Genomic DNA, 25,436 nt, shown 5'->3' with positions numbered 1-25,436 from the left:
GAATTTTATAGAGGGACTGAAGCATGCAGTGTAGTTAATCCAGCAGAACAGAGGGGATATTGTTGTGCATGGCTGGGAGAAAGGGTGAGCATAAAACACTGATGTGAACCAACATGCTTGTGCTTGCAATAGGTGATGCAAGCTGGTACAGAGACATGAAAAAAGGTGGTAGCAGAAGTGACAAATTTTTGTGTTGCATTTTCATATAAATGTCTCTCTTCCTGATCTCCAAGACATGCATAAACCAAGGTTATATATTTGCTTCTCGTCGGAAGCGATTGTGTCGAAGGAGGCTGACATGATATGGGTAATAACTACATTTCTGTAACTGCTGTGGTGTTGTAAGCGGTTTCTTCAGCAAATAATGAAATGCTCAAAGCTCTGAAATGTGAGGACAGACCTGGTAACTTCTACACCTGGCATGAGGGTTTGGATGCAGTTACCAAAAAGCTGTAAGTCAGTCAAGGTCCATCGCTCTGTCCCTTGCAGGAGTAGTCTCAGGTTACCCAGATGCTTTGTTTTTCTGTGTCTTTTCATTAGGTGCCACAGGAATTGAGTAAACACGTGGAAACAAACATTTCCATGCTTAGGTGAATGAGGCTGGACCAAACCTTAGTCTGGAGGCAAATTACCTTGTATTCAAAACTCCTGATTTCGTCAGTGTGTTCTTCTTTTGCTGACTACATCATTGTTGAAATTTATTGCTGTTAACTTTGTGGTGCTTTTTAGTACCCTGCAGTCATACCCCCCATCACCTCCCCTTTTGCCCATCTCACGTTACATCTGTGGAGAGCACAAAGTTTGTAACACTAGCCTCTTCGTTTAGTATAGGTACTGGTATTTTGCCTTTTAGGTATCATTTGGCTGTTTTGAATAACTTTTCTATATGTACATACAGACTTGTGTGTATATATATAATTATTTATTGTATATTATACAAATATTTATTATCTATAAGTATATATGATTTTTTTAATATATCTATATAAAATAGTTGTTAGTTCATCTTTCCTTGCTGTTTATCTACACAAACATCCATTCATTTTGGGTCTGCTTTGAAACCTGTTTGCTTTCCCGATGGTAGTGTCCAGTTGTTGGGGGAGGGGGGATGCCCTTAAGACATACTTTCACTTCCTATTTTTAACCCATCTCTTTTTTTAGCTTTCTGTGAGTACGTGTATAATGTCGGGCTGTCAGGAATATGTCTTACAGCACTATTTCCTGGCATGGGAACAGGAGGTGTGATTGAGAAATTACTTTATTATGACACATGGACATAAGCTAAGCTCAGCTTAGTGGTCAGCATCTAGATGGATGGTCAGGGGTGAGCTCTGACCAGATAACATGTCTCTAGTAAAATAAACGCATTTATTTAATGAATCTTGCCTTTAAATGTGACAATACTTACTGTACTGCGTTTATACCCACAACTTTGAGGACAAAATTCTTCAGAAGAAGATTAAAGTCTGCAAATGCATGTGAACATGCAATTTTCACTCTGTTGTCAGGCCCACAAAATATTGAGAAGGTGCTTTCTGGCTTGAATATTCACAAATCCAGAAAGCCCTCTGAAAATTACCTTGGCATTTGCAATTGGTGACAGAGGAGTCTTAGCTGCTTTGGTTCAGAAAGGTTGAGGAGGTCGCCCTGGAGCGATTAATAACTCCATTTTCTGCACCGTAAACATGAACTTTTTCAGTAGACGGGAAGGGTTTTACTATCCTCCACGAGCAGGTGATGCAGCAGGCGTGGGAGAGGTTTTCTTTTGTTTTTTCCATCTTTTTTCTAATTTAAATTGAAATGAGGATGTGATAATTATAAACAGTGGCAGAAAATGCAGGGGACATCGCTCTGCTGAGGGGTTTTATTCTTCAGAGAACTGAAAATTGGCCTGTGCTCTCCCAGATTACTGGAAGTGCTCAATTTGAGTTCTGCTTAATCTCCTCTCAGGGCACATCTTCCCGACTTTGGATTGCAAAGCTCAGATAATTAATCTTCCTGAATATTTTTGTCATCTTGCTTGTATGTGCATTCATCAGTGTACATATAACCTGCCAGGCATTGCAGGTTAGATTGAGAGCTCTGTGCCTTGACTCTGCAAATGCTAAGGGTTTTTTTTCTCCCCCTCTTCAAGATAGAAAAAACATTTTGTGATGGTATGAGAGATAGAATTTACTAGTATAAACAACCTGTCTCCCTGCCTTTCTTCAAGATGTCCTTCTGCCTAAAGTACTTGCCTTCTTACGAATGTAGCTGCAGCTTATCTCCTTCAAAATCTATTTACGAGCAATTTTATACTAAAATATGAACAAGTTTTGGATTTATTTGGGAATATCCCAATTAACTATGGGAACAATTCTTTGTTTTCCCATTTGTGAGCCATTCAAAAGGTGTTACTGAAAACAATAAGAGTTTTATGAAAATGCATTTACATAGGGCATCAGGGTTGAAATGTTTGCCTGGTAATAGTGCAGAAATCTTCTACTTTGGGGTGGGTATTTCAGGCTCTTGATAGGTGCTGGGAGCTGTGCTCCTACTGTTCCTGCTAGAAGGAGGCTGTCTCCTCTGATGCCATGAGTTTGTTGTCTTTCATGATCAAAATACGAAGTACAAAATGCATGAAGCCAAACAAATTTTCCTTCTGTTCTGGTACTTTCTACTGATGTTACTCGGTGCATTTTACTTTCTAATCCTCAGTCAAACAGAAAACCCAAGAAATGCTTACTTTTACACTCTAAAAGCATTTTTCTTTTTAAGTATTCTTTTTTTTTTTTCTCTCTCTTTCAGACCTGGGCCTGGATCAGTTTATAGTGAAACGCTATGATGGGAAGGTGAGTACATTAGACTATTAAGTGTATATTATTCAATGGCTTTTTTAACCTAGAGCCCTTTAGTTATTACCTGCATGTGGGTGTAAGTTAAATGAAGTCTTTGAAGTATTCTCTTCTGAGCTTTATATTGTTTAGTAGCATTGCAGTGCTTTTTCTGTAATGACAGAAAGATTATTTTTTTCTAAAGGGGTCTTATTTTAATGTTTACAGACAGAATATTACCTCTTCTTATATCCTGTTAGGCAAGGAAATTACAGGTTGTAATGACATTTCCTTGCTGCTTCTTTATAACTGCATGAGAGCCCCACAAGTTATGCTGTTTCAGGGGAAACTTGCTTGACCTTTCCCTTCCAGACTCATCTCCAGATTCCTAAAGGAAGGAGACACTTTTGTGTTTTTATCTGCATCTTGAGTATGTATTTCCCCCGCTATCAAACAGCCTTACTCCATTCCCCTTTTGAACCTTAGGTCCTTTCTGCAGCAGTGCACAACTGTTCTGGACGTTTGCGCTGTCCTGATACGTGTTGGTAAAATGTTGAGCGTGCTGTGATCTAGTTTTGTCTGCCTGCTTAAGTGGAGCTGCGTAGCATCCTACCTGTTTTTATGGAAATCAGAGACCCAATTAATCACACCATAAATCCCATTGGTATGGAGGAGTACGGTAAAGGCAGTTCATATCGACTTCTTGATGCAGATAACTGCAGGTTAGTTAACCTTCCATTATATCACTATGGGCACATAATGGTACTCCAGCTTTTAGCAATATTTTCATTTCATCAGCATCATCTGAAAATAAAGGTTCTGTTTGTTCCAAAGGGAAGTCAGAATCTGATGCCTTCATTGCTGAGTGATGTACCTGATACATAGTGTCAGGCATTTCCAGAAAGCCTCAACACTGAAAAAAATGCATGTGAGGCTTTATTCGGCAGGTTTGTTTATTTCATTCAGCACCTTCATTGCTTGAACACGTGCAGTTCCCTGTCTTGTTTTGTGTTTAGTGAGGAAAGGTAAAGACAGAAGGTGATCAAATAGCTGGGGTCCCTGTCATCAGCGGTGTACAAGTGCTCTGGTTACCCAGACAGCAGAGCAGGATTTTGTTTGAAAACAGGCAATTGGAAGGTAGTATTTTGGCAGTTAGTTTTGACGCATAAAACTATGACGCATGTTGTGAACACTTGTTTTCTTCTCCCCCTGCTACAAAACCAATGTCTGCTTTTCATAATTAAAAAAAAAAAAAAAAAAGTACATATATCCTTTGCAAAATATCAAATGTTTCTCCCTCTGGTTTATGACAGTCTATTATGCATCCACTCACTTTCATCATTTTATCTTGTCAAGCTATCACATTCATCCCTTAGGCTTTACATAAACAAGATTTGTTTGTAGAGAAGAAATGCCGAATCCCACACTATTTTTGCTAATCGTTACTCTGTTCCCGAGCACTCCACAGTCGGTTCCTGTCACATTGGATAAAAGATCCAAAGGCAATCTCTTTGCTGAACTCAACTTTCTGGTCCTTTGGTCCTCAGCACTGAGGGCTTGAATTGCAGTGCATTTGGATGCGATGGACACAGTCGCCACGCAGGGGTGTTGAAAACCCACTGTCAGTGTTTGAGGTACTGTGCTCGACTGTGCATCGTCATCCATGCTTTTAGGATCTTGCCTTTCAGTGGGTTGAACATCTGTGCTGGCTGAAGGGTGGAGAACAGGTAGCCTTTGCCTTGTGCCCTACCCACCTTTCGCTCTGACCTGTAGCAGAGTGAAATTGCTTTTTATGTAAGTTACAGATGTTGGTGCTGCACTTGGATGTCCACGTGCTGTGGTTTGGATAGTCTGAAAGTGAGGCAGCAGATTTAGGGTACTGCAATAGACTTTTCTTCATTGTTATCTTCTCTTGGGACCTATTTTTTTTTTTTTTGCCACAGTCTAATAACATCCTAGAAGCAGTTTGCTCTGTTGAAAATGAAGAAATAGAGGTTCTTGTTTGCTTGGCTGTCTGCTTAAAGACACCTTGGGACTAGCTAAATCTGGCTGTGGCTATTAGGGTAGCGGTAATGTCCAGGTGAGAGGATAATTCAAGGAGAGTATAAAATAAGTGGGCCTTGGCTCTCCCTTGGTAATGAAAGAAGCTGATGGTAGACTGATCTGTCTGATAGCATCTTGTTCTCATTTTATTGCTTGCTTTGGGTTTTAGTTTAAAAAACAACACTGTCTTTACTCGGTCAAGCACCAGCTGAGGTGCTGCAGAGCTGACCTTACTCATTCGAGTTTCACTTGCATAGTAGCACCCGAGGGATAAAACCTTTTTGCATCTCTTCCTCCTTGCCTGTTTCTAACTATGTATTCCTCTTGGGTTATCAAAGCATCCTCTACCTGGAGACAACTTTCTGGCGCTTTCCCTTTGTGCATTGGCGGAGCTGATGAGCTCAAGTGGAAGGGTAAGAGGTCCATCGTTCCCCTAAGCATCCTTAGGAATGTCACGCAGAGGTAATGGGACTTGCAGTATAGGTGTGTGCTCAAAAAGTAATAGGCCTCTTTACTGGAAATTTCCTCTTCATTTTTAAGGTGAAAGGAGTATTTGGGCAGTCAGACACAAGCAAGCTGTTGTACTAAAAAGTACTGACAATCTGCAGGCTAGGTTCCTGGTTGAAGAGTAGAAAAGAGAATTAATTTTAGTTCCAAGCAAAGATGTATACTCAGGGTTGCATGCAAGTAATAATTTAGAAAGAGATTTAGTTAAAAGAATAGAACCAGCTGTGCAGTCAGTTGCATTTTAATTATATACTACAGGACAATGTTTAAAGTATCGGTGTGAATTTTGAGCATATATGTTTGAGATTTAAATGCTACAGCATTAGTAAGCAGATGTATGAGCTGCTCTTTTCACAGAACCAATTTTATTTACATAAAACTACCATCAAAACAACTAATTGGCTGTCATGCAGTGATGGGGACTGGCCTTGCCAAAAGATTTTGTGGAGTGATGTGCCTCTGTATTGTAGTTGTGTCAAGTTTCTGAAGCATCTTGCTGTGCATGTGACTGAATGCTATGGTGAGAAGACAATACCCTCTTTTTTCTTCTTCCTGCCCCTCCTTCTTCCTAGTGATAATTTATAGAGTTGATGGGGAGGGAGGTAAATGTTACTGCCTTATTAATGGGAACAATGCTCCTGTAATTTGAGCCTAAATGCTTTTTCACTGACTGAGACCAAAAACCCTGGAGACACTCATCCAGCAAAAACCCTTGGTCAGATCTGTTTGCCAACATGAACTTGTACTTTTCTTTGACCTGCTGCTGGGCTGAGTGTGTAGGGATGCAACTCTGTCCCTGGCTCCATTTTTGTTTAAGTAGTTTTTCCCCCAGGGGAGCAAGCTCTGGAAAGCAGAGGAAAAGAGGCATTGATTACTATTCATTCAGAGTAGGAAAAAAGTATTAATCAGTCTGCAAACATTTCAAAGTGTTTATATTGAGCTTGAACAAAAGGCTCATGTGAGAATAGACACAATCTAATGTGTAGCTCACGGTGCTGTGGCGTGAAGGTATCCAGACCACAACTGTTCATCTGCTCCATTTCCACTGTGTCTCTTTCCTCCTCTTGCATTTTGGCGGTGGGAAAGTAAATGCTTTTTTAACCCATCTGTAGGAGAATTATCTCCTGTTGTCCCTTCTCTTGTCCTACCGTCTTGAAAAGCATGCCTCTGGTTAGGAGGAGTGAAGTCCTATTTAATTTAGGATGTGCTGTTCCCCTGCTGCATAATGTTCGTTAGGGCTTAAGAAAGGGCGCTTTTGAGGATAATGTGGAGATGTTCTTTGCATGTCTGATTTTCAAGCTGAGGTATTGTGCTGTTTCGTCACTCGCTACTTGCATCTTGCTTAGCAAGATGATAGTGATGAGTAAGTTCTCGCTAAGTAGAATTATATATCTCAGCACGTGTAATGTGGTGTGAGCTTTGTTAATGTTACATAAGTTGTAATATGGATTTTGTTTAAAATTTTATTTTTCGTGCCCTGCTTACTTGATGGTTTGGGGTTTTTTTTATGCATTGATTGACAAGGTTAATCTCTCAAATTAAAAAAGAAGTGATGCTGTTAGTGGTGTTCCTCTAAAGTGTGAGCTGCATATCCACCCTGCTGAGAGCAAAATTATGCCCTGTCGCCTGGGTCCTTTGGTGTGGTCCCCATCCTGGTGAGCCACCACAGGGGAGCTCCCAGGCATCGTGCAGCTGAGCTTTCATCAGTGCAGCCTGGTGGAAAGGTGTGAGCAGAGGCAGAAAATGGATGTGGTAGGTGTGCATAGCATAGATCTGTATTTGTGCAGCTGGGTGCTCACACTGAAGGCGAGATGTAGTGCTTTTAAGAGACGTCTAGCCTATTTAGGCAAAAAAAACCACCTTAGATGGCTTATTAGTTTAATACAGAATACACTTGACTTGCTCTTTTTTGTTCTCCTGTGGGGAAAATTTCTTGCAGCTGCTTACTATGAACAAAAGCCTTCAAGCTACCAGCAACAGCTTACCCTCCTGCTACCCTTGCTGCAGTAAGTAATTACAGAGGCTTTCAATGCCTTCTAATTAAATTTATGAATTAAGTATTTCCTGCCAGCATTTATATTTACATCTCCAGATGTTTGGGAATGCCGTAGAGTAATGCAGAGCAATAGCAAAATGAAGGAAAAGGAAAATACTTCAGATGGTTTCTGTAAGGGCCAGTAAAAAATCTGAAATATGCTTCCACCGTACAATGCAGGCTTGTATCATGGGCCAGTACAATGGTTAGCTTAAACTACTCTTACCTGCCAAGGCCCTGTAACTGGAGGTGTGTGTTCATTAAAGAGGAGTTGCTGGGAGTCAGCTCAGGAGGAATATTTCTTGCCAGATGATTTAAACAACATCTCGGGAGCAGAGGAGCCTGAAAAATGTACTCAGGAAGGATCCCCATGGAAAGGACTGGAGGTAGATGGACCATCCTTTTCTGGTGGACTGAAGGATCTTGCTGCCAGGTTGAAAGAGGGGGGGAAAGGAGCTTTTGTTTATTATCCTCAATTTCTGGGGTCCTTTGCTTTGTGTGTGAGCCAAGGCTGGAGCGTGAGACTTCCATCAGAGTGGTGTAAGCTGCTGTAGACCCAAGCTTGCAGCGAGACAAGTTCAAAGTCCTGTTGTCATTCAGAAGCCAAACACTGGATCAGAGCTCTGAGCTCCTGTGATGTTTAAGTGCCTCTGAAAGGATTTGAAAGGATGCAACTCTAAATGATACCTAAATAAAGGCAAGGTATTGCAGTTCGGTAAATAGCAGTGTAAGTGCGTGTGCAGTTGATTTACTGAGCCTGTTAACTGAGAAGGATACTCGGTACTTTCTCTGGCTTAGATGCAATGAAAACAGGTGAGGAGTCCTCTAAATCCAACTGTATGAGGTTTTGCCAATGTCTGTTGTAAGACTGTTTGAAATAAATGAGTCCCCAGTGTCAGCAGTTTGAGCTGCTGAGTCTAGGTTGTGGCTTGCTTGGAGATACCTTGAAGCATTCAGCTATCCCAGTCCATAATATGTGTAAAACATCACTGTCCAATTTCAGATTTCCCACTTTTAAATTCCTTCACCTTCTGATCTCAGTGCAGGTAATATTTACATAATAACCAGGAGGCACCCTCTTACATAGATAATAACCTTATGCTTGTTTATATGAAAGTTCCTCTGTCATCCCCAAAAGCGTCATAACAAACTGGTGGGAGGTAATTCTTGCCTGTGACCCTTTGTGGAGCCAAGCAGAGATGCAGTTTATTGCAGATAATCAGCAAATCTGAGCTGAGCTAACACAATTTTTCTCTTCTTGACTTTCTTTGCTGACATCACTGTCCATGTTTGTGGGTTTCTTTGCTTGCTAGCTTTCTCCTCCTGGCCAAACTTGGCCCTCCCATCTGCTCTGGTTAGCAGTTTTGAGTTACTCTTGTGTTCCTCACCGCTTTTCCCTGTTCGCTGGGACCTGTGCAGATACTGAACTGCAAGTTCGTCTCTTGGCTTGTTTTTAATAAAAACAAATTTCATCAAAGAAAATACTTAATTGCTTCTAACACAGGTAAATGCATGGTGCACAAACATCTCTGTGGACACCTTGGTTGCTTTATGTCCACATACAGAACACGCTTCATCCTTTCCTGCCTCCTCTACCAAACGTTCGTGGTGTATTTCAGTTTTGACAGAGCTCTACTTGCTGTTATCTTTTTGTACCATTAATTCTGTTGCTCGTTTTCACAGGGCTTGTTTGGCAGATACTACTAAAATGCTCTGGTTGCTGTATGTCCTCTTTTATTCTGGTTTCTAGGTACCTGGTGGGTGTTTCTTCCAGCTACTAATGTCTCTGATAGTTGTGTCTTTATTCTAATTACGGTTTGCTTTTTTTGGTGTAACCAAGCATTCCCTCATTTTCTTCCCTTTTCTAACCCTCTCCCCTTCCACCAGGATTTCTGGCAGGTACAAAGCAGATAGCATGTGCTTTGATTAGTTTGTGCTTCAGACCTCATAATATGCACTTTTCGTGTAAAAGGGACAGTGTACGCTCACCCTTTCTCCCTGCTCCTTCAATAAATAATCCTGAATCCTCTCCTTGATCCTCAGCCTAAAGGATTTATTTCAGAATACTTGAATTTGGCTTGCTAAGAGTAAAGTCCTCAGGGTAACCATTAATACATGGCTTTATTAATGGGGACATATTTGAGCAAAGCTCAAATGTGTATCTCCCTGTCCTCCTGTTTTCATGGTGTCTTTTGAGGCTTTTGACTTACTTTGCAGCTTGATGAGGCTGCAATAGAGCTGGCTCTGGAAAATGGCTTTTTCTGCTCGAGACCATAAAGTTAGTTTTATTCTGTCAGAAAGGACAGGTGTCTCTGGCCAAATGCTGTGGGGAAACATAATGTATTTGAAGGTGTGTAGGTTTGGGGAAGAGTTAGTTTTGAAAACTTTCTTGAGTTTTGCAAGTCACAGAACTATGTAGAATGAACTATATTAAAGACTATTTTAGGAAGAAGATACTTGAATGCTATAGTTCATAAGATGGTTTCTAAGAAAAGGAACTACAAAGCAGAGGGAGGTTCGTTCAGTATTACTAAGTAAAGAGGGACATGTACTCAATGCTTTCAGTTTGGCCTTTTGCTTTGTGACCTTAATGAAATTCACAGGGGAAGTTAGCAAAAAACCAAGCAACTTGGTGATAAAGTGCTCTTAGTGGGCGTATGCAGTCTTGTAATCAAAAAGTGGTTTATGGGATCATTTTTGGCTTTAATTTCTTTGATAGTTTTGCTGGCGTTAGATTAATGCTTAATACTTGAGGGATACAAAACTGAGCTCTGAAAACTCTGTCCTTGGGTAACATGGAGTTAGTAGGGAGAAGGGCAGAGGGAAGGAGGGTGGATGGAGCAGGGTGGGAGGGAATGTTTTAGGAGGTGCTTGACCTCCCTGACTACAGAAAGAGGGGAGGTCTGGATGGGAGAAGCAAGTGAAGAAGAAAGGAGGTGTGAGAGAGGGGAAGGGAATGGTAAGATTTTTAGTTGTATCTTAATTCGGTTCCTTACACCGTTTGCAATTGCGAAGACAATCTCTAATTATGTGATTACATGTGTTTTTTCCCCAACCCCCTTTCTCATTTGGTGGGTGATAAGTACTGAGTGTATGGCCCCAACCTCATCATCTGAGCCAATGTTTAATACTTGCTTTCTATACAGAATTATAATTTTCCTTGTGTACTTTCACACTGGAATTTTTATCTGAGAAAACTAGCAGTGTGCATTATCAACATAATGAGTTCATCTTGGTAATGCAGGCTGAGATGAGGGAAGGCAGTATCCTGATTTCCATCTGGAGGCCTAAGCAGCCATTTAAATTCAAAGGTGTCAAAAGTCAACTCATTTTAGAAGCATGATTTGGGACATCAAGGACCTAATTTTAATCCTCCCCCATCAAATTTCCATGATGAATGCTGCTGTGGTCCTACAGATTGTGATTTCATTACCCTGCAGAGGAGTGAGTTCAATGGAGGGGAGCAGAAGCGTAGACTGTCCCTTTTCCGAGGCATTTCCTATTTGCTTTTCCAGCAGGGGTTTCTCCCTTGCATGAGTGGGTCTGCTGCCTGTGAAAGGTCGGGAAAGTCTGTGTCATTTTTTTTTTCTTGGTCGTACAGAATGCTGGCCTTGCGTTTCAGGTGCTGTTTGTTTTAAAGGTGATGAATATTTACAGCCTTGCTGGAAGGAGGGAATGCAGATTTCTCTTTCCAGTCTCAGGAGACCACCTGTAGTAATAATTGTTACCTAATTTTTGATTCTCTGTACGTGTCCAAATTCAAACTTGGAGGGAGAGAGCATGCAGAACAACTTCATGTCCCGCTCTGTATTTTTGTCCCACTGTGTATATATACAGATAAAATAACCTCCAAATCAAAGGTTTTAAAAAAATCTATATCAAAATATACTCTTGAAAGGTCATAAGCTGCAGTATTTGTCTGCCAACAGTAAATTTTAAGCATTTTCCTATGCTAACACTCACCCACCATGATTTGCCATGCAGAATCTGTTTGTGTTTGCCTGTGTTAGTATGTAGACTTCATAGTAAATTATTTAGAGCCACTAGGAGTGATGCTGTGAACTTTCCACTGCAAAAAGAGGTTTATGACTTCTAGAAAGTCCTTGTGCTGTTTCCATCATAACCTTAAACACTCTTTTATTTAGTGATATAGAAAAAGTGATATAAAAAATCCCAGCCAGTGCACCTAAAATGACTTATTTTGCATCCACATTATAAAGGTAGCTTTCAAAACTCTAAAGCCCTCAATTCTCCCCCAAGTCCTTTTTTTTTTTTTTTTTTTTTTTGTCTTTGTTTCATAACACAGAGGGACCTCCCCTATCTCTTTTTCCTTAAAGGGCTTTTGAACATCTGGGCTGAAAGGCTCAATTTTTAAATCTGATTCTGAAAGCCTTTTTAATTCTTTATTTCAGTTTTCTTAACGTAGGTAGCGAGGTGCCAACATGAGTTGTCATGAAATCTCTGAATACATGGCTTTGATTCTTTAAAGTTTGTATCTTCAAAAAAAATGAGCAAAAATTAAAAATTTCTCTTCTTTCAGAGCCTCCAGTTGAGCATTTTGATGCAGACGGAGTTCAAAGCATTAATATTTTTAGTTAGCATAGCAGGCTGCATTGCCTGCAGTTTTCACTGGCATTTCTTAAGGGTTTTCCCTTATCTATCTTGTGTGATAGACTAATGCAGAGCATCTGCTGCAAACCCATTAGTCAGTGAGCGGCTTGGTATCTATCTTCCCAGATTTTAAACAGCCTTGCTCGGGAAGGAGCACAGGAGTCCGTGCCAACACAGTGCTGTCCTGCAGGCTCTGCTGGACCAGGCAAATAGGAGCCACGTCACTGCACACTTAAATGTTGCATAGCACTAATGAGATGGCAGGTGCTAGCTAATATTTTTAAAGATGTCAAACAATCTGTGTGGTAGGTGCTAAAGAGTGTTTAAAATGCATTAATTAAATGGATTGACCAATAAATTTTGTGAAAAGATTTGTTTTCCCATCCTTAGAAGGATTCCTAATAGTTTTTTATTTATAAGGGTGCTGTCTACTGATTTAAGCCCAAGGTATCAAGCCATGTGCAAGCAGGAAGGACTAATAGTGCATCATGTCTATGCGTACTGCTTAATGTTATGGGCACAAGTCCTAACGTGGGGTTCTTTTCCTCTTGTTAAAGAGATTTCATTTGTAAAGAGACATGTATACAAAATTGCAATAATACAGAAAGTCATCTTTACCTTATAAAGCCAGAAAACTGAGAAACAAGGATTGTCTATATTAGGCCAACTTATAACACAGATTTTTTGGAAACTCCTACTGTGGAAAAGAGAGTATTTCTTTTTAACGCTGAACATAGAGCATTTTAACTTATTTTCCTATATGCCTACAGCTAACTGTAAAAGAAATACATTAATAGATGTCTTCTAAATGGTTTGCATAACCGAAGGTGGTCAGTTGGGACTGAAAGAGAAATGCTTTGCAGCAAGGTGACTTCCCTGAAACATTCATGGTTTTGTATTTGCTTACACAATATTGGTAACCTTAAAGTATTTCTTTTAAAAAGGAACAAACTGAGTATGATGACATTTGTCAATAAAAGATGGTTATGCTTCATCTAAATTTCCTTATTAATTTGCAAATTTACTTTCTGGTTTTGGATAAATACTCGTTATCTTGCATGCACTTTGATATTTATTGTCATTTTGGAAGGCATAAGTCACTGTGGAGTGGTCGCATAAGGCTGATATATGAACCAAAGCTTCAGGAATTTAAGTAAAAAGGTGATGTTGAAACCTACACAAGTTATTTGAATAAATGTGCCAAAAGTGTAGTTTCTTCTCCAGATTGAAACACAGACTGTCAACTCTTAAGTGACTTACCGAGAATGTGTTCTTCCCAAAGTGGCAAATTAAGTGCTGCACAATAAGTAGTTTCTGAAATGCAAAATGAAGTGGAGCTGCAAGGATTTAGCTGATAAGGCTTTTCTAAATGTGAGTTAGGAATGCAGAGCAAACACCAGCACTGCACCTTGGCATCTGTCTCTGCCTTTGCAGAGAAGGCATCCCTTAATTTGCAAAAATACATCTTTTTTTTCAGACTTGCATAATTACGTATTAACATGTTTCACTCTTCACTCAGCCCTGAGAAAATAATTTTTAAATCCAAAGTAAAGGTAATATTTGGCAAGGAATGGAAGGGATTAATGGGGGTTTTTTTTCCCCCAAATTCTGTTACCTGAGAGCTGTACCATATGCTTGGCTTGAGGGAGGCTCCAGCAGTAGATCAGTATTGGGCTAGAATGTGAAGTCTGTGATATATCTTTGGGTGCTTTGCTTGCTTGCAGCCAGCCTGTAACACAAGTCTGGAGAGTTGTCTGCATATGGCATGCAACCAGGTTTTCTACAGCACACGGGTTTGAGGGAGGCTGGTCACTGTTATTGATATGTTCAACCCATGTTCTGGTGCTGTTTGTTGGGCTTGGAGCCTGAGCTGGAAAGGGCAAACCAAGCTTTGTATTTTGAAATACAATTACTTTTTTTTTTTTTTTTTTACCTGTTGTCAATGTCTGGTATTGTAAGAAAATCTGCCTGAATGCCTGTAATAAGTTTTAGTCCACTAAGACTGGACTGGCGGCTTTTCACTGAACTTACACAGCCACGCTTGTGCTGAAAGCAATGGTATATTTAGGTGTCTTTTTACTTGTGAATTTGGATGTTTGCTCATTTGTGTGCTTGTTTAATATGAATCTACTGCTCGATTAAAAAATACATCATAATTGTAAGCTGTTTCCCCGTGGCTTGCTCACTTGTGAATGCTCAGTTTTGAATGTTTTTTGGGTGTGCTGAATGATCTTAACCAATTACTCTGTTTTTGGAAATGGATTTAATACAGAAAAAAAGTCTTACATGGAAGACATTTGACTGTTTTAACTGAGCTTTTTGAGAATCAGCTTGTGTTCAGATACAAAAGGGTATGAAATGTGAAAGTTGTCCTGAAATTGTGTGGATAACTAATTGTGAAGGTGACATGTCCCTAAAAGAGGATGGAGGCTTGGAAAGGGTTTTTTCCCTACATTTTCTGATTGCATGCATTATCTTTCTGGCTAGAAAAGATGGTAGAGTATGCTGGAAGGAAAGTAGCGTGTGGAAAAGAAGCTCAAGGTCTACAGACAGTGGTTTTAGATGTGCGTTCTGACTATGGGTTTTTCCACCTTGAGCTTTGAGGGATCACAACAGTCCACATTGTGCTTTGTAAAGTAGGTAGATTGATTTTTTTTTTTTAATTTATTTTGTTTTTTTTTTTCCTGGGGTTTATGATATAATTCTGTAGAATATAATGTTTCATGGTGAGGAGCAACCCCTGAGAAGGATGCTTGCATCCTTTCTCATAGCAGGGTGAGCTTCCCACATACTTCATGGAAAGCAATCAAACATGCAGCTTTTCAGTGAGCCAGAAGAAAATAAAGGGGAGAGTTGTGAATTTTTTTTTAACTTATGTTCTCCCAGTGCTAGGAGCCTGAAAATCTTACCAATCAGGTCAGTTGTTATTTTCTTCTATTAAGGTCAGTGGGGGAAATCCCTTTCCTATTAGCTGTAGGCAGGCTGAACACCATGGTCACAGCGTATGTTCCCCTTCCCCAGGTTTCTGACAAGTAGATGCTTGTTTAAAATAAATAAAAATTTTTACTTTGCTTGCTTGAAGTAAGATGCAAATGAGTAAGTTCTTCTCCCTCCCATCTGTCTACACCTTTGTATTTCAGAGAGCAGCTATCTTAATAACTTCTTTTATTGTTACTCTATGGATGTGGTTTGCCTCTTATGAGGAATATTTTGAGCAGTTTGATGTTGACTATGAATTTTAAGTGCAGAAAAAAAAGCCATAAAAAATAATAAACCAACCTCTGGAACTTTTTCATGGGATCCTTTGAGCAGGTGAAGTAGGATGCTAATAGCTAGTTTATGATAAACGCTGCTGAAGACAGGCAATCAGAGGAAGAGGCAATAAATCACACGAGCAGGTGAGATGCTACTGGCAACACTGCCGGCAGCAATTGCAGAAAACTACTTTCTCCACAAATACTCCCTTCAGTTTAAAGGAAAACCAGACATTGTTTATCTGTCCTTACCATAAGCATCAGTGTAATTTTGCTTTGGATCCATCTTGATGGGAAGGGAAGCAAAAACGTTTTTTTTTTCAGTAAATGATACTTCAACCTGGTATCCCATAAGCATAAATAGCAGTTATCTTGCATGAAATGAATGCCATTAGCGTGTTGTCTGCTGTTAGTGATTTGCCTCTTATTAAATTCCTGACTCTCTCCAGATGGTAAAGGCAGAGCTACTCAGAAGAGTTTTATTTGATCAATAGAGCTGAACTTCTTTTCTTTGGAAACTGTATTTTTTGGTGATCTATATGATTATTTTTGTCTCTTTTCTTGTGGTTTCCGAGCCAGATACGGGTTAAATTTTCATCTAAATTATTAGCTGAGCTCATCCCCACTCTGCAGTCACATACAATGGTGAGTTCTCTCAAAAAAAAAAAAAAAAAAAAAAAAAAACCAAACAAAGAACAAACCTGAGGTGGATGAGAGACATCAGCTACAGACAGTGGATCTGACCCAGAGAGGCTACATGCTAACTCTTGCTGGGATGTCTTAGGCTTCTTAATGGTGCCCAGTCAAAGCAACGACCTGGTTGCTTCAAAACTTTCTTGCTCTTCGCAAGTCTAACCATTCAACTTGATGTTATGTTTTGCCTGCTTATTTTATTGTTGGTTAACCAGTTTTCTTTCCTTTATCTTGTATATGATGGGATCTCCGCTAGACAGAGGTAACAGTGGGGGACAGTTGTGTAGCTGGACCCCCATGTGGTGGTGTTTGTCAGTGGTTTTTCCTAAAACTGTTCCTAAATTCAGCCTTGCTTTCACCATGCTTCTGTGCTTGCATGACCTGGTTTCTGTGGAATAACCTCATCCATGCCTACTTTTCTTTATATTAATTTCATATTCTTGTGTGTGTGTGTGTGTCTACCTTCTCCTGCTATGTTCTTAAAATGGATCACCAGTGTGGATTTCAGTGTGTATCTCCTAACAGTTTTATGGATCCTTTTCAGTCTTTGAAGCTTCAGCAGATCAAAGGGACTTGGATTTTTAGTTTAGTAAGGGAGATTAGCTGATAAGACACAAGGTTTTGAACTGGTGCAAGAGAGAGAGATTGAGATTGATATCAGTCCTGGTCCTCCTAGTGAGCTCCTGAATCGTGTGCTTCTGATAACTACACATTTTTGATAACTTTGATCATACTTTATATTAATGTGAAATAGTTCTTTCTTGGCTATTGCTACAACAGAGTATAACTAAAATGCTCTTAGTGAAATACGATGATTTCCTTTTTGAATCCTGTATTAAAAAATCTGATTTCCATAACACTAATATCTCAAAGATTCAGACAAGCTTAAGCAAAATGGACATAGTTTCATTTATCTATATTTCAGCTAGGCTAAACCAACTAATTAATATTGTGCAAGTCCTTATCCCTCATCTGAGATGGAGAAGCACTGATCTTTGCAGAGCATTTCTGACAGATTTGAAGGCTGGAAAAGGTCCACTGAATACGAATGGAGATAGTAGGGGTGTGTGTATGTGGAATGGCTTATTGGTGGTAAGGTTACAAATAAAGCCTTCTGTTTCTCTATTTAATCAATTGCTTTATTTTCTCTTTTTGGGGTGTGGGTTGGATGAATAAATAGAAACTGTCCCAGGAGCGAGAGAAGTTTGCCGATGAGGACAGCATATTTTATGCGCTTGGAGAATGTGGACTCATTTCTTTTTCCGACTACATCTTCCTCACCACAGTCCTTTCCAGTAAGTACAGTGGGTTTTTTTTCTTCTGCAATTACTGATTTATTTTTTTTTAAGTTTTGACAAGCAATGAGTTTGCTATTGTTGTCTACGTACATTTCCCTAAAAGGAATTCTTGATTGCTTGAAACTCGAGCTAAGTGAATAATTGCTATTGCTTCATCTGGTTTAGACTTAGCTTCGAGTGGTTCAGAAAGATAAGCAGATCAATGACTTTTGAAGATTTATTTCTCATTTTAATATGTGGCTTTTTTTTTTTTGAATGAGTCATTTGACCTGCTGTTCAAAACTGAAATGGAGATGTGTTCTTGAGTTGTGTTCATATGATATTCGTGTGTTTGGATTAACATTGCTTTCCAGCTCTTCACTGGTTACAAGACTGTACAAACTCTCTTCTCCAGCTATATTTTCACTTGGGTAAGTTCAGGCTTGTGCATGATGTAATCCAATGAGGAGAGAAGCTAAGCCATTTACGTTTCAACAAGTATCATTAGATACCTTCTGTCTTTTCATCCTGCTGCACTTGACTTGCATTTGTGATATTTCTGTGATCTGCTAATCTGTTCCAGCAAAGTCTTCTGCACTTGGAGTGCTGGCACTTAAAAGTTTGCTTTGTTGGCAAGAAACAGTGAAACTGAAGCCTTTGGTGGTGTCAAATGGCATTTCTAGACTTTCTTTATGGGAAAAGCAAGTTAAAAACCTTATTTGCAGAGCTTCTCTAGCTGCTTGGAAGGTGCTTGTCGCAAACAGGGAAGTCGTCAGAAATTCCAGTTATTTTTTAGCCCCATTAGAAACTGTGGGGTGAGGGGGAACATGCTGCTGTCCAAATGAACTTGAGACATTTTATTTTCAGACCTTAAAAAAAAAAAAAAAAAAAAAGAAGAAAGAGAGAAAATTTGGCCATCTAATCTTGTAAGTATGTGTTTCATGATGACCTATTTACAGGAATTAAAAAGGCTGGACACTTCCCAGTTTACTGTAGATCGCCATTGCTACCTGCTCTGTGCTGTTCAGGGAGTCAGCTGGGTAATTCACTGATATTTTGTAAAAGCAACAGGTGCTTTATTTTTTTTCCCCTTATTCTTGCATGCTGTAACATGGACAAATGAAAGAGGCAGTTTGTCATTTACTGAACATGGCATTTCAGAGGATCTATTACCAGGGAGAAGCCCTGTTCGAGGTCTTGTTTGTTGTCAAATGGACATGGTGGGGAAAGACATGTATGTGACCTTCATGTTGTGGAAGCAAACACTGAGAGATAAAGCTAGTTCAAGCCAGGGAATTTGTTTTATGATTTTAATCTGCTTTTTTGTTTGACTGAGTCTCAGAACTGACTCTTAAGACTTTTGCCGTTCCTTTCTTAAATTAGTCTTGCCTGTGCCAAAATTATCTAAGGTATTTTCACTTGTGTAGCAGGGCCTTTTCATCTGAGTCTCCATAGATGACAATGAACTCTCAAACCTGTTGTATCACATTACTGAATGCAGTTTAGAAAATGCTCATACCCTTGGCTTTATGGCTGTGCTGGTGGTGAACAACCCCCTAATCAGGTACATGGGGCGCAAAATTAATTTCATGTGCTTCTGCAGGCAGCAGTAAGAGAAATTGTTCTGGCTTCCGTTTAATTTCTTTGTTGTGAGAATAGAAGAAAAGGGACCACCTTCTGTTAGACTAGCAGCCAGCCTTGTTTTGGAGGGCTGTGTGGGAGGGACAGGGGTTTTTGCTCTTGGTTTTGGGCTTTTAAACGTGTTTGCAGTCACTGGGGAATCAGACTAATGACAGGAGACAGAATTGGGTGGTGTGTGCTCTGAGGAACAATGTGAAGGATGGGCAAGGCAGGAGCTGTCAAAAAGGGAAAAAAAAAAAAAGAGGAGAAAAAAAGTGTTCCAGGACTTTTAGTCTGACTTTGAGGTATTTGGGGAGGTTGCTGAATGGTTATTGAGGATGGAGTAATGTCTCTGAAGCTACTGTCAAACAGTCATTCCCCAGAGGAAGAGTTTTGGTTTCATTTTTAAAGCATTTGCTTTTATAAAAATAAAACTCTCAAACAAACTTTGCCCTGTGGCTAGATGGCAAATTCACGGTTATGCCATGCTAGTTTACTCTCTTACTAGTAAACACTACCTTGCAGGAATCCAGTAGTGTCTGATTTTTATTTTTTTTTTTCCCTGGGAAATAAAAAAAAATAGAATGAGGAAAATACATCTTAAACCTGAGTGTTCAATATTGGTTTTCTCACTGTTGTTTAAATAACCAAAACATTAAGACAGTGTCTGGACAAGAGCAATCTGCAGATTACATCAAATAGCTAAAAGCCGCTAAACAGTTGAGAAGGAAGGTGGTGGATTGAGCACTACAGCAGGAATCAGAAGGGGAGTGTGAGATTGGGTCTGGGGGTGGGAGGCGGCAGGAGGGAGAGCTCCTCTGCTGTGCTCAGAAGTGATGGAGAGAGATCAGTCGTGGTCTGGGCTGGCTTATTGAACTCAAAACTGATCAACGATAATGTCTGAAAACAAGAAACCCCAAGGGCTTTGCGTTACTGTGCTCCTCAGGAGCATCGTGTCCAGCAAGTCTGCTGAAGGAGGCTCCTGCCAATCTCCCTGGCTCTACTGAAAGCACTGCCAGGCTTTGAGAGCACTTTACCAAAGCATTCAATTTAATTTGTCTCTGCAGCTTCAGCTCGCTTTAGTTGTATCCTCTGAAACGCGGACTGCGTGGCAGCTGCCAGGGAGGGAGAGGAGGAGAGAGGACTGGAGGCTTCATCTGTATGTTGCTCGCAGAGAGCTGTTTGCATATTGCACAGAAAATGAAGTCTGTCACCATATTTTATTTACAACTGATTTCTCGCTCTAGCACTGTCTGTTCTCATCGGTTGCCGAGTTTCTGTGAAAATGTATTTTTAAAACAACTAATAAAATAGCAGTTAACTGCTTCAGAAAGTCGGCCTTCTATTAAAGGCAGTAAGAGCTGAGTGGCCTTGAGGATGCCCCACGGTTTCTGGTCCTTCAGCCATTCCCCATGTTTTGGGGTAGAGGTAGAAAGATGAGCAAAACACAGGGTAAGCAAAATGCCAATGGGATTTCCCCTGGGTCCTTCAACTGTCATAGGAAAGCAAACACATTTCTTCCCCAGCCAAAGAGGTTTTTGCTTTTGGACTTGTAGAACAGGTGAAGGAAGGCAAGAAAGAGCTTTTCCATCATCAGTGACTGCAATTTCAGAGCAAATGTGGCCTGTTGTCCAGGCGTGCTAATGCCTACTTGATTAGCAGGTACTGAAGGGAGCTGGGCATTAAAAGAATAAGTCGGTGTTGTTCCCGTAATTGGACTGTCGCTGTGTCTGGATTTACTCCTCCTGGAGGAAAGCTAAATAGCATTGGCTCAAGCCAAAGTAATTACTCTCTTGCCAGGGCTCTTGTAGCAGGCCTGCAGCTCCTTCTCCCATCTCCTGGGGGTTCTTTCTAGAGCGTGATGTGCTGCCATCCCTTAGGTGTACTGGCCTGCAAGAGGCCTCTTGCCTAGGATAGAGTCACTTTTTCTTCTTTTTTTTTTTTTTTCCCTCTCTCCCCTGTGTAAGAAATAAACCCCAAGCCATCTAGCTCTGGAAGGTATTTTCTGGCCAGTTATTGAGTGCTGTGCAGGTCCTTGCAATGGAGGTGCCATGGTGTGCTCTCCTGCACTGCTGCATGCAGGCGACATGATCTCCAGGATCTGTTTGCACTGTGGCTATTTTGAATATGTATTCCTGGCTGACACAAATGTCTTCAGCCTCCTTCCCTGCCACGAGTGAGATCTGTTATCTTACCAGTGGTGTTTTAATCCTGCAAAACAGCACTAAGTGCCATAGGGCTCATGCCTACAAGAAAAGGAGACAGAAGGTTGCTTTGAGTTTATAGGAATATTTTTGTTTGTGGTCCTGTTCATGTTAATTTTATCTTTACTGTAAACTTTCAAGACCGTCCATTTACCTACATGGATAAACATGGGACATCTCATCCACACTGTATGATGCAGGGATGTCTTCAATACCTTTCTGCCAGCCCAGTTGCTGCTTTGTGGGTTTTCCAAGATGTGTCCGAGCAACACAGAGATCCTCTTCCAAGGGATGTCCCAACTTCCAAATGTAAGCCTGGTCGCTTCATGTCAGACCGAGGCCTCTCTGGCTCAGCATCCCACTTCCGCCCTGGGCTGGTAGCCATGCTGAAGGACAGGACAGAAACGGGATGGATTTCTCGCAATTGGCAGTTTGAGATCTTCCTAAGCAGAGCTTGATCTCTCCAGTTTGAAAACTGACACTAGGGCATGGGATGCTCTATCAGCCTCTCTGCCTGCAGTCTTCATTTGGTCTTTCTCTGTTCATCTCTTCATCCCTTGTATTTGCATGGTGTGATGGGCTGATGGATCTCCAACAACCTCCTGTATCACAGAGGACGGTAAATTTGCAGCAGAGAAGGACTACTCTGCGTGCAGCACTTGTTAGTCTGATGAAGAAGTTCCAGAAACTTACTCATGATTATCTCTGTAGAACTAGGAAATAGAGTAATTTTGTGTCGCTCAAAGCAATATCACAGAACCTGCAGATGTTTGGGGTGTCCTCTTTCTCCAGGGGTTCCCTGGAGAGCACAACTTCAATGGCCTTTGTCTAGAGCTGCCATTTCAACAGCTTGTTTCCACATCCTTATTTCAGAGAGGCATTTAAGAGGGAATCTTGATTTCCAGCAATGCTCTGTGAGTCATGTGGTAACTGAAGAGAAGCTGTTGAAAGTAAGTCTCGTATGCTGGCCGAGGCGCTGTCACATTCTTTCAAATGTCTCAAACTGAGGCGTACGTTTGTCATTGACGTTAAAACCAAAATACAAAATTTGGTATCAAAATTACACAGTTGCTTTGGTTCACAAGCTAACAAACAAAATAGAAAAGTGAAACAGCAATATTTTTTCTTTAATTTTTTTAATTGATTAAATAGAAGAAAGATTAAAAATGGCGTTATCTGGGACATCGCTCCAAGGAAAAGTATACTGCATGCTTGGTGTGAATTTTTGTATCTGAAGGTAGCGCACTGTCATGGTACAGCTTTCTAAAGGGTGGATTGGAGCATCCGTTCACATGCCAGATCCTTTAGCTCTTCCCGACGCATGTGTCCAATCCATGTTTTTCTGTACAACAGGACAGTTTATTTAGGATTTTACCTGTCAACTGTACTAGTTAACCCCTTCTTTGCTTTCTGTTGGGCACCTCTCACTGTCAGTGGTGGCAGTGTGAGCATGTGCAGCTCAGTAACCTTGGAGCTTGGTACTCAAGTAGGGCTTGAAACCATGTGCCTGGGTTCAGGCATGTGAACCTCCAGCGTGGATTTAGAGTGTAGAACTAACAAAAACTTCATTTCTCTTGGTCTAGGTTGTTTAGGGCTTTTCTTACTATTAGTAACAGTGGTATTTTTACTTTGCATGGCAGCAGGTTCCTTGTGAGCCACTTCCTACCCCTTTCCCCACGTGTGGAGCTGCACCGGTGAGCCAGGAGTGACAGTCCAGCCGCTGCAATCTGGCTCGTGCTGTTAGGAAGTAACACCTACCCCAAACGTGTGCCAGTAATAGAATAGGGTGTACTTCTACCAGGCATGAAAGACCTGTTTCCCACTTGTGAAAGCAGCATTAGATTTTAGATTTTAACTGGAATTTGAAAATCAAATGAAAACTTGATTTTCTGGGTGTTAGACTGCTTTAAAGCTTCAGTCTGTATTTTAGTGGGATTTGTATATTTAGGTTTTAAAATGATGCATTTGTATTATTTCAGAGGTAATTCTGATTCTTTATTGCGGTAAGAAATAGTCCTTAGCTATTTAAAGGTATTTTCCCTTTAGAACCAATGATATTGTGGCTCAGTCTCCATGCTGTGGACTAGGTTATTTTAGCTCTCTGTTATTTACAGTTCTGACTTAATAAACATTAAAAAAAAAAAAAAGTTGGTGGGATTTGGATTCATTTTCTGAAATAGTGAAATAATTTGAAAGGAAAATATCTGCACTGTTAGGACATTTTAATGTTTGAGGGGTTTTTTCCCATATCTATTGCAGCTAGGGCTCAGCCATCTATATTCTATGGATAGTTGCTTCCTTATAAGGCTGTAACTCTGTTCTAAAAAAGAAAAATATTACAGCATTTGGAGATGCATTATGTGAAAGTGTATCATCTAGCTCTTCCCTATTACCAGTGCAGTGGCTTACAATGAACTAGATGCCGGTGCTGGTCTGTGGTCTTGTAAGGGTGAGATCATCTGTGACCTCAATTCTTTCCTTCAGACAGAAATGTTCCAATTCAAACACGTACAGAAAAATTTCTCCACTGTGTGGAGTCAGACAGAATAATGACCATGCTGATTCATGTAACTTGAGGGGGGGGGGGGGGGGGGGAATAATCTTGAGGAATAAGGTAAGCTTTTTTTTTAATAATGTGGCCTGAAAAAAGTAAAGAAAAAAAATATTAAAGCTGCAAGGCTTCAAGAGCCATCTCTCTAGATGAAAATCTGTCTTTACCTTAGGAAGACTGTGTTAATTTTGGATCGATTATGAAGATATATTTTTTCAGCTTCAGAGTACAGTGGCCTTTGTACACATATATTTTTCTTAATTTTGGGATAGATGGGGAAGAAGCAATCATAGGATATTTAACTCCTAATGACTAATTTTTCTTCAAGTAACTCCCCAGCTGAATTCTCGATCTTTTGTTCCATACTGGAGTTGCCTGGGGAGTTACTAGGCTTCAGGATGGATATTGAAGTCCTGAGCTGCTTTGTGTTTAAATTCAGACAAAGAAATTTTCAACTACATCTGAAGGGAACCATGTTTATTTTCCAAAAGTGTGTTCAAAATAGTTTTCCTAAAATGTGGTACCTCTGCTTGAGTTGGATGCTCTACAGACACTTAATTTTTGTGACTGTAGCCATGTACTGTGTGAGTTGCAACAGGAGTCAGAGGGAAAGACTTGTTGAGAGGTATCTCTTCGAGTGTGGAGTATTGAGTTTGGGGGAAAGAGAAAATCAAATGAGCACAAAAATAGTAAGATGTGGCCTTTCTCCTCATCAGTGAGCATTTATTGTCTTTCAGAATGCATTGCTTCTGGTGAGAGTAAATGGCAATAAAGAGCAATTGAGTGCTCCAAATTGGTCTGTTGAATAATTGAAAATAGTTAAAAATTACATAATTGGCTTAAAGATGCCTTATCAGCCCATCTAATGCCTCGGAGGTTCCCTGGGGCTTTATGCTGACTGATCGGGTGGGTTTTTCAATGTGGTCAATGCTGCTGCTTATCATCTGTTTGTCTGGAGGAGGTTGCTCATCTTTAATGCTACTGCCTGTGGCTTTTGGTTTTCTTACTGCCTTTCTGTTCCCAAATAATTGATTTGAACAAATGAGTCAAGAAAAATGTTAATTGCCCTTTGCACTAACTCCCAGGTTAGTTGAAAAAACAACTTGGTGTGTAGATCTGGTCAGCTATGGATCTACAGAACAATTTCAACCTGTTCTTTCAAGATATAGTTATATATATCTCAAAGCTAAGAATAAGGTAACTCATGAATTGGTATTGGTGTGGGCTCCAGTACCATGGTTTTATTTGTGTTAATGATTTGGAGGAATCATTAGGAAGTCATTGTATCCTCCTGAACACCTAAAGAGTGGAAATAAAGCTAGAAAAGAAACTGCAATTGTCCTGACCAGTTCCTGCGTTGTTGCCCAAGGGAAATTAGTTACAATGAAAAATTCTTGATTCTTAATAATGTCAAAAAGGATGGCAAGGAGATAGCTCACAAAATCAACAAGAGGTAGAAATGCAGCAGAGCAGTTGGGGAAAATCCAGAAATGTTTTTCTCTTGTAAAGACAGGCATTGCACCTTATTAAAAGCAAACAGTCCTTTAAATGGTTTTGATAACCATTGCAGGAGGAATATTGCATTCATTTGAGTCATCTTAATTAAGGAGGCAGTGGGGAAATTTAGAGGAGCTGCAGTCAAGAATGGTAAAATTGGGGGGCAGAATAAAAGAGGGGGGAAAAAGAAAGGCTAAGTTTAGCTAGGCAAACTGGTATCTGCTGCCTTTATGGTCTGAAAGTTTCTGAAAGATCTAAGTACAAGAGAAAAAAGTGAAGTGGAGGTTGTACAGGCTGATGTAACCACGAAGAACGGGGCAGAGTGAGCAAG

General features: G+C 40.3%; 1 protein-coding gene across 8 annotated transcripts in view; it reads left to right on the top strand.

Annotated features, from left to right (window-relative positions):
• MICU1 (mitochondrial calcium uptake 1) overlaps nt 1-25,436 on the top strand; it is a 107,698-nt gene that overhangs the window by 38,725 nt on the left and 43,537 nt on the right. For 4 of the 8 annotated variants that reach the window (XM_075025413.1, XM_075025415.1, XM_075025414.1 and 1 more), the window contains 3 exons: nt 2,788-2,831; nt 5,195-5,269; nt 17,137-17,251. In XM_075025413.1, coding sequence (XP_074881514.1) covers nt 2,788-2,831; nt 5,195-5,269; nt 17,137-17,251 — 234 coding nt within the window. Of the gene's footprint in view, nt 1-2,787; nt 2,832-5,194; nt 5,270-15,842; nt 15,909-16,199; nt 16,219-17,136; nt 17,252-25,436 lie in introns of those variants that run through there. The other 4 variants (XM_075025418.1, XM_075025419.1, XM_075025417.1 and 1 more) reach the window with 3 other exon arrangements.

Source organism: Buteo buteo, chromosome 4 (assembly GCF_964188355.1).
Source record: "Buteo buteo chromosome 4, bButBut1.hap1.1, whole genome shotgun sequence".
Classification (NCBI taxonomy): Eukaryota; Metazoa; Chordata; class Aves; order Accipitriformes; family Accipitridae; genus Buteo; species Buteo buteo.
This window is presented reverse-complemented; position numbering and strand designations above follow the sequence as displayed.